At 54.3% G+C, this 9354-nt stretch overlaps 1 protein-coding gene across 1 annotated transcript in view; it reads left to right on the forward strand.

The window, feature by feature from the left end:
- INTS3 (integrator complex subunit 3) overlaps nt 1-9354 on the forward strand; it is a 57578-nt gene that overhangs the window by 3810 nt on the left and 44414 nt on the right. Inside the window, exons 2-6 of the mRNA XM_009322224.1 lie at nt 1163-1233; nt 2098-2257; nt 2387-2598; nt 3390-3473; nt 4628-4711. Of these exons, the coding sequence (XP_009320499.1) occupies nt 1163-1233; nt 2098-2257; nt 2387-2598; nt 3390-3473; nt 4628-4711 (611 nt within the window). The remainder of the gene's footprint in view (nt 1-1162; nt 1234-2097; nt 2258-2386; nt 2599-3389; nt 3474-4627; nt 4712-9354) is intronic.

The raw sequence follows: 9354 nt of genomic DNA on the forward strand, positions 1-9354 counted from the left end.
TCGCTCTTAAGCAGAACCCACCTCCCAGCCGGGGTCTCCCTGCCCGCCTTGCCCCGGCCGCGCTCGGGCAGGGCGGCTGCAGGCTCTCGAGCGGGATTCTGAAGCTTGCCCTCGCGCCTGAGCACCGACAGGACTCATCTTTCCAGTGTCTGGGAAACTTTCTGACCTGTGCTCGCCAGGCCCCAAACGACACGGGGCTGTCCTGCCTCCCACCGAGCTCTTCCTCCTGCATCAGGAAAAGAGCCGGTTCTTTTACAGGTGGGGAAGGTTTGGGGTCTCTTGCAGGACAGCTGGGATCTGTTCCTGGCGTGGAGGAGCCGGTAGCGCAGGGAGCCGGGCGAGGCGGTCACGTTGCTCAGGCCCTTCTGCAACGCTGATTTACACCTGGCTCGCAGGGTCAACGCGGCAAGCGTTCAGGGATCTTCCTAAAGCTGGGGTAGGGCCGGCTTCCCTGGTGCCACGGGGGCGGCGATGCTCTCGGGAGCTGCTAGACTTGTGGGAGAGACTGGTTATTTATTGTGTGATGGAAACGAGTGTATTTGGGGCTCATGAAATGGTGCAGACGGGGAAAAAAAAAATCATGTTGGATTGCAACTGCAGGAGAAAAACAGGGTGGTAACTGGAATAACTAGGTCTCAAGGTCTGGAAACTGTCCTTTGCCATTTGGAGTGTATTTATATTCCTTCAAAGCACTCGTCGGTCCCCGTGTGTGTTTTGGGTCCTGTCCAGGTCTGGACAGAACGTTCCCAGCTTCGGACCCGTGCAACTCCGCAAGCCCGGCATGGCCGGGAGCTTCGGTTGGGCTTGAAAATCGTCTCCAGGCTACCAAAGCGAGTCTCCTGGGGTCCGGGTCGCTCTCACTCGGATCTTTCCCCGAGAGGATCGGGTCTGGGAAGGAGCCACCATGAGTCGGCGAGCGCGGTGGAGCTCAGGTTTGGTGACGGTGACGTATCCGGGCAAACGCAGGTACCTGAAGGAGAAGACTTTGCAGAGGCAAGCCTTGCTTAACCGGCAAGCCTTCCTCCCGTCCCTCTTAAACCACTGGAAAGCGGCGCTTTCGACTAAAAGCCCAGTCAGTTGGGCGAAGCTGGTTCGGGTATTAAGTACGCTCCCGAGCGCTGATGGATTTACTGTCACAAGTTTTGCGTTTCTTGCGTTAAAGACTCCAACAAACAGGAAACGGAGCGTACGCAGGAAAAACCGTGCGTGACCGTTGCGCAGCGAGTTTTCGCGGTAAACAGGCTGCCATGTTTAGGGAAGAACCTCCTCCAGTCTTTCCCTTCGGCAGTCGTCGGAGCTGCTGGTGGCAGTAAGTTGAACACAGTTTTGGGGAGAAAGAGGTGATCAGAAGGGCCGGAGCTCCTAAAAATGTATCTCCTACCAGGCATTAACACAAAGAAATCATTGTCTTGTTCCGCCGTGGGTTTCGGTGGAGGCAGCAGAGCTTTTTACGGGAACGTGAACCATTAAACTTGCTCAAAGGTAGAAATACCGTTTTCAGATAGCCTCCATACCTGGCAGTAGTGAGTTGGCGCGTCGCCCGTTTATCCCAAGAAGGGAACGCCAAGCCCGGATCCGGCAAGTCCGTCAGCGGGTCTCAGATCAAAGACATCATTTGACGCTGAACTTCCTTGCAAAGCTCTTCTGGTGGTTCATTGGCTGCATTATCTGCCAACAAGTTGTCTTATTTCTCACTGGGATTTTTCTAACTCTGTTTTTCAGCCGCTGGATCTTGTCCTCCCTTTCAAATAATTCATCTGCTTTAGATTGGAGATTTTCATGGGTTTTGCCCCATTGCTTTTTCATAATGCCATCGCTCGGCCTGGAACAAAGCCGGTTTCACAAAGGCATTATCTCTGCATTACTGACCAGTACATCTTCTTTCATATTGCCTCAGAGTGGAGAACTATTGACCCCTTTCTCAATAGCTTCTTCACTGCAGCCCCTTTGATATGCAAAGGAGTCGCTAATCAGTTCCATAATCGGTGCGATGTGTTTGCATTTTAATCAAGAAGTGTCCGTGTAGAAATAACCTCCTTGTAGCCTGCTTATTGCCTGCCTTAGGCTGCCTTTGCCGCTTTTCCCTGGTGCAAACAGGTCACCGCTCCGTTAACCGTAGGCTCCAAGGAAACTCCAGGAAAGGGAGACCTCGTTTTGCTGGCAGCCGGGGGGACCCTCGAGTGGCGGCCGTGGCCGAAACGGTCCAGCCGGGCCCGCAGCTCTGGCGTGGAAGCGGTGGCGCTGGCACGTCTCACTCGTGCGGCAACAGAGCTGTTTATGGAGGAGTTTAATTTAGAACAACGTCTCGCCGTGCAAGTTCGTAGCGTGAGAGCAAGACCCCGGCGTTAAAGGAGCCCTGCGGTCGAGCCGCTGTTGTTTCTGACAGCCGGGAACCCTCCTCTCCACCTGTTTGCGGGCTCTCGGGCGTCATCGCTGCTGCGAGAGCACGTGGTGAGCCTGCGAGTCCGCGCGGCCCTTCTGTCGCCGTCCCTGAGACGAGGTGGGGAGAGGATGTGGCGCGCCCGTGCCCGGAGTCACACCGTTCTGCTCACGCTTTCCCCGCACCAGAGGCAGGCGTCGGCTAACACCAGTGTCTTGGTGAGAAACCATTTCTGCGTGGGGCTGCTCACGCCCTGCGTGAAGAGGGGGCAACTCTGTGATTTCTCTCCAGCTGAGTGGAAGCCTTTGCCATTTGCTTCTCCAGTATTTTCATGCCTGCGCTCTTGTAACTTGCCAGTCCTGACTTCGTGGCTCTTCCCGTCGCTTCATCCCTCGGGGTGCTTGCGTGCAAACGGCTGCTCCGGCTGTTCATTCTCAGCCAGAAGTTGCTCAGATGTTAAGTGACGAGAACGGAAGGTTTCCAGGCTGCTGCCCCGCAAGCCCAGGGTTCCCACGCGGGCAGGAGCCGGTGGGTCTTGCACTGCGGAGCTGCTGGATGACGGGCTCTGGCTTCCCTGCGCTGGGGGCCGGGGACAGCTCGTCATCTCGGGGTGCAGCTCCGCTCTCAGAGCGAGGAGTTGACAACCCTGCCTGAAATCCAGCCTTTGCACGACTGCGTCTTGGCCTCGTATCAAAGTGACATCAGTATTAGTATCGCTGAATAATCACGCATTTACTTTTTGGCTCTTCGAGCGGTGTCAGCGGGGTGTTCAAAACCCAAACCTGTGAATAAATGAGCGCTGATGAAGCGGTAGCTTCTCCAGCTGGCAGGAGGTTCAGAGCCTTGACGTGAGCCAAGAACGGCTGCTGCGTCGCTGGCTGTTTTTCTGTCCCTTCAGGTGTTTGGGTGGGGGGTCGAAGCAGCCTCTGCTGTATCTTACCTTGGCGAGGATGTGCTCGAGTGTACTTGTTCTTCCAAGTTTGTGATGTCTGGCTTTTCTCTGTTTCAGAGACTAGAAAGGTGCGTGGGCATCGTGACTTCGCTAACCAACGGGCTGTCGGAGAGGGAAGCTAACGATGCCCTCAATGCTCATGTAAGTGTCATCTCCTTGAGAGATGAGAAATCCTGCCTGGATGAAATAATTCGTGGTATATTGTACCTGCACGGATCTCTGTCTGAGGGAGCGGGCACGCAAGCTATTAGCAAGGCACAAAGAACAGGCAGATACGAAGAGGTTGGGGAACGGAGCCTGCTGTGCTCTCGCTGCTCCCAGCCTGTCAAGGATTCCCAGAGCTATTACAGTTAAAAGACAAAACAACATTGTGGCTTTAAGCCTTGTCTAATCACCTCTTTGGAAGCCGACCTGCAGTGCAATTTCTTGCTGAAATCTGGCTGAGCGTGTCTCTCTCCCGGCATATGAGTGCTCTGTACGTGTGCACGCAGGCAGGAGTCTGTCACTGTGCTTGTGCTGCTGGTGTTTGCGTTTCTCGTGTATTTTTGTACTCCTCCGCTGCTCAGATCAGCTTTTTCCTGGCCTCCAAACAGCCAGACTCCAGACCACTGGAAAGGGCAGGTTCAGCCTTTCTATTGAGGGATGGAGCATTTATTTCTAACTCTGCGTAGTCTTAAAATACTTGCCAGCAAGCTGCAGATGTTACCGTATAAGGAAAACTGTCGTGTGACACGTTAATGGGCTCTCGGACATGTTGGTTGCATTTTTTCCTCCCCAGAACACCTTGGGCTGTCGGAGTCAGTGGTGCAGAGTTGCCTTCCCTTAATGGGAAAAGGTCGGCGACCCAGGCTGGATTTCAGGGCTCTGAAGCTCATGAAATGCTTTCCCCCTCGGATGAGCAGGTTGTAGAAAAGTCTGTAAGAAGAGCCTGGGCCGGTCCCCAGCCGCAGGACGGGGCTCGGGGATCTGCTGCTGTTCTTGTCTGGGGGTTTGTTGCCCCTCAGTAACGAGATAACCCTGAAGTGGTCCAACTAAAACCACCGGGAAGTTCTGGGTACTGAGAGGTTTGCGCCAGCATTAACTTTGCAACGGGGTACAAATGTTAGGGAGACCCTGTATGTTTTCTGTATTCCCTTGTGATCCTGCTTTGAATTCCTTGCGGGCTGCTGGGTGCTCCGTTGACCACCCATTTGGTGGGCTCCAGAGGGGTTTCCTTCTCCTGTCGCTTTACTGACCTTCCTCTTAACATCCCATCTCACCTGCTCACCGATGGCGCTTGCGTTTTTCTCTCTCAGATATGTAAAGGAACCCCCCAGCATGAGGAGATCTGCCTGGGTCTTTTCACTCTGGTCTTGACCGAACCCGCTCAGGCACAGAAGGTAAGGCACGCCTGCGCCCGTCGGTGACTGCGGGAAGTTTGTCCATGAGAGATTTTTGCTTTCCGGGCAGCCGGGTATTCGGAGGTGTGGAAGTTTTGGGACTCGTGCAGGCGTCGGAAGGCACCTGGCTGGAACCCTCGGCGCTGAGCGGTGTTTATTGTAGCAGGGCAGTGACTTCGCTTGGACTGTTCCTGGTTTTATTGCGTCCACGTGGCACAGGGGCTGCAGCAGCTGCTGCTCGGGGGAATGCAGATACTGCCACCAGGGAAGGGAGCTCAGCTGGGTTCTTTCACAGCCCTAGAATTAATTGTTTTTCACTGTGGGAGGCGAGTACTGTTTCTTCAAGAAACTGTAAGGCCTTTCCCAGTTTCTGCCTTGACTTTGGAGGCCCAGAACGGATTTGCGTGCTGGCAGCCAGATGTAGATGCCTACAGAAATAATCACCTAGACTCTAGAGGAGGAATATGTCCAATTCCTAGAGAAAATTGCTTCTTAGCAGTCCACCTCTATTAATTTCACAGACGGAATTTAATTTTTAAATAACTCTCTTTAACAACGCTGTAAACTGTGATTTTAAAATTGTAGTTACTCACCTACAGAAAGATGAATGTTTTGTATTCTAAAGATCTCGGATGTGGAGTTGGCGCTGTTGCTACAAGCTGGGGGCACTCGGGGAGGGAGTTGAAAATGATGTTTTGTTATAGAAACCAGACCTATTTGTAGCAGGTACTGTCGGAAGGGCCGTGCGTGGCGAGCGAGACCCGGGGGTCCTTGTTTGGATGCATTTCAGTTAACAGGTGTGGCAGAGAATTTGAAAGGGTTGAAGTGGATTCTTGAAGTCGGCAGGGTTTGCCGCGAGCGCGGCCGAGTGGCGTGCCATTAGGGATGCTCTGTAAATCTTCCCGCTGCACTGAACCGAAGGTGACTCATGCCATGGTCTCTCTTGATTTGATCACTGCTATGAGGGCAGAGCTCTCTCCACCAAAGCAATAGATCTGCATTAGCTCCCAGAACTCGTAGCTGCCTTGGCATTGCTAGATGGGACGGTCCTTGTCAATGAAGGTACAGCTCCATTCCCCAGAAATTACCTCTTGAAAGTAAAACACGCTTCTCCTGGGAGCCTTTAGGCCTGACTGCTTACGGTGCTGGTGCGAGTCAGATTTCTCTTCTGTTAGATGGCCGTGTTTTGTTCTGTCTCCGTGTTGGCTTAAGGCCTTCCCAAACCCTGACCGCAGACTCCCCAGCCCTGCTGTCCTTAGGCTCTGGCCTGATTCTGCCTCGCACGCTGAGCACAAGACTCGTAAACCTGGAGAGGCTGAATCCAGCTGAGGCTCGGAGCACTGCTGAACACATCCTTGTTTCCAAGACACTGCGGGAGCCAAAGAGTATTTCTAGTTGCTGACTAGCGGTGCTCTACGGGATGGTCCTCACAAGGGTGAACCTCCTCCACGGCGAATAAAATGCTCTTCTCCCCTCTAGGATGTGGTGGACCACAGCTGGGATGCAGTGGGGAGCGTCCAGACGCCGTTAACCGAGCATAAGACTCGTGGGGCAGGTGCTTCCGTACACTGGAAGCAAAGGTTGAACGAGTCCGGCACGCTCCGGCTTTCCATCTGCACGGCACTCGCTGGCCATCCCGCTGCGAGGGGCCGGGATAAACCCGCTCGGCCCGTTCCCCTCTGAGATCTCCTCTGGCGAAGGGGAGCGAGGGGGTGAGTGGTCCGGCTCCCTTGCGGCCGAGCTGCTGGCAGGGCCTGACGCCGTCTCTCTGAGACGGCAGGCCGGGGGCATGCTTTGCTGCTCATGGCCACGTTAATTAGAGGCGGCTGGTCCTCCTGCTCTTGTCAGATCCGCTCTTCGGAGCCCGTTACTTTTCTTAGGGAGTAATTGGATCTGCCAGTCTGCTGGGCTCTGATGTCATCTGTTGCTGCCACCTGCCCCGTATCCAGACAGCGAGGACAGGAAGCCAGTCAGTCATTTTCTACCAGGCTTTGGGGGGGAGTCACTCCTCGCCTTTGCTCCCTGCCTGTGAAGAGGGGTTAACGCTTGCCTGACTGATAAAGGCATCTTGTGAGACTCTTGCGAGAGCTCTGAAATCGTCACGCAGAGGGCAGAGCTCTGTTCGTCCTCCAGCGAGAAGCCCACGGGTCCAGGACGCTCAGCGCAGCCAGCCCCCTCGTCTGCAGTAACCGTTCCCACATCTGGTCAGGGGTGAAGATTCGCAACCTCGGGTGTCGGCACGGGAGCGTTGTGTCGGGGAGCATCGAACCCGGCGAGGTTGGTGTGGAAGCAGTACTGCCCTGAATCGAGCATACCCCACGAGGCTTCACCATACTCCTGGAACCTGTTGTTTTGCCAAAAAAAAAAAAAGGAATATTGTAGCTGGCTGTGTTTGCATTCAGGGGTATTTTAGCACTTGTTGCCCTAGAAGCCGAGCAGGGGGTGCAGCGCATGCTCCGGTCCCAGCACGCTAGCAAAGGCATCTCACGCCATCTGCTTGGTCATCCTGTATTTCTTCAGTGGATGTCTGTCCCCGGCGTGTGGATCCGTCTCGTCTCGCACCGTGGCCTCACTGTCCCCCACCTGCATCTGCTGGTGCATGGAGGGGAGGTGGAGGTACCCCCTCTTCCTCCCGGAGAGGTTGTTTAAAACACATCTCCCTTCCTTTTTGGGAGGGGGCTTGAGCTGCCCCATCCCCTCGCTGATCAACTAAAGAAATGGTGGCACAGCCCTCCCCTCGCCGCGGCAGAGGATCGGCTGAAGCACGCAGGTCTCCTCCTCCCCCTTTGTTGCCTTGACACTCCAGCCAGGAGAGATTAGTTGTGCTAAACTTGTCCAGCTGTGAGGAGGGACACTTGACCGCCTTCAAATATCAAAGTGACGGCAACTGATCCGTCGGATCTCCCTCCTCCGCCTGGCACCCCTCACTTTAATTAACAGTCTGCTCTGGGATCAGAGTGCACGGAGCCCTCCCCGCAGATGAGCGCAGCGCTTCCCTGACATCTCCTCCGGTGTCTGTCCGCCGTGTGCCTCTTCTGCCCTGGTGCTGGGTGGGAGGGGGCCTCTCTCCTCCGCTCGATGGCTGTTTTCTTTTATTTTGCTTCTCCCCTCATTTAAAGTGAACATTTATCATTCGTTCCTTCCTGTTAATTAAATGGCCTGTGCGAGTGGTGGCTCCAATCTGCCGAGAGCGGGGAGGAGACGATGGATTGTTTGCAGCCTTGGCAATAATCAAGAAATTCAGGTTCTCTCCCCACCCCCCTAGCTGCTGGAGCCCTGAAGATTTTCCCCAAGCACCTTCCTTTGGATTATTCCTGCCATCCTTGTGCCGGAGGCTGTTAGGCAGGGGTCCAGTCTGACCCGTCCAAGCAACCGGTCGGTGCCGTGCCGTACTGCCGTGACCCCGACAAAACGGGACTTGTTCTCCTCTGGCCAATTGTACTTTGGGCCAAGGGTCGGCAACATCGTAGGTGCGGTTCAAGTTCTCGTTTTCGGCGGTGTCTGCTTACGGGGTTTGAGGAAGTACGCAGTGAGCAAGGTGAAGAGCTGCCAAACTTCCCTAGGTAATAGGATTATGGTGTCCTTCCTCCTGGGACTTAAAGAGTGAACCAGAAGTAAATCCCTTAGAGTGTCTCTTCTAGCTGTTTGTTCCAGCCCTTCTCCTGAGGATGCTGCCAGAATCGGCCCAGCCGGTCGGGAGCTAATCCACACTGTCAGGGCCGTATCACAGGGCCTCTTAGTGGCTTTAAATGCGGATGTGGACACTGCACCTCGCACGCGTCCGGCAGAAAACCAAAGCCTAGATGTTTCACCCAGAAAAGGGTGAATTCTTTGAACACAGAAGAAGCTACTGACCACCAAGAAAAGCTACTAAGCTGAAAAATGCTCGTCTCGTCGCTGCTCCTAAGGGTGCAGAAATGCGTCTGCCTGTGAGAGGGAAGTGCCAGGGTCGAGGGGCGATTGTAATCCTGTCATCAAGCACAGGAGGTAGGATCCAGGCAGGGCAGGGACCCGACAACACCGGCGTTTTCCAAACGAAGTAAAAGCTTCGTCTGAGTCTGGGCAGACCACAGGGGAACTGGCATCCTGCGTGCTCCCTGGCCGGCTGTGTCCTGAACCAGCTCTATCCCCTCCATTTTCCCGTCGGGGTGATGTGTGTGTTTCTTTTTCAAAGCTGATGCAGCGGAGGGAGATGATGTGCATTCCTGGCCAGGTAGTCGTCTGTGCGGAGACTTCGAGTCTGGCTCTGCTTTGTGGGTATTCGTTTAGCATTTCAAAGGCAATTAAAGGCCCCAAAGAGTCTACACCTCTTGGATTCTGGTTTTTTGTTTGGGATTTTTTCTTTTTTTTAATTTACACTGTGCTGTATGAAAAAGGGAGGGAGAAAGCCTGAGCACAGGGAGTCTAATCAAAGAGATCTTTTGAGGCCTCATTAACTCTCTGAAGGAGGATGCAGAGACCAGACCCCTGCTCTCTGGAATATCATGACATTTACTGGCACAAATTAACATTCATGCAGAACTGCTTAGCAAATTACTTCCTAACCACCCTCCACCCCCTGCTGTCCTGACCGGAGGGGAAGGGAGAGCCAGCACCTTTGCTCTCTGGCCGGCGTTTTGTCTGGCTGCTGGTGGCAGAACTGG

The sequence above is a fragment of the Pygoscelis adeliae genome, unplaced genomic scaffold (assembly GCF_000699105.1).
Source record: "Pygoscelis adeliae isolate BGI_AS28 unplaced genomic scaffold, ASM69910v1 Scaffold704, whole genome shotgun sequence".
Taxonomy (NCBI): domain Eukaryota; kingdom Metazoa; phylum Chordata; class Aves; order Sphenisciformes; family Spheniscidae; genus Pygoscelis; species Pygoscelis adeliae.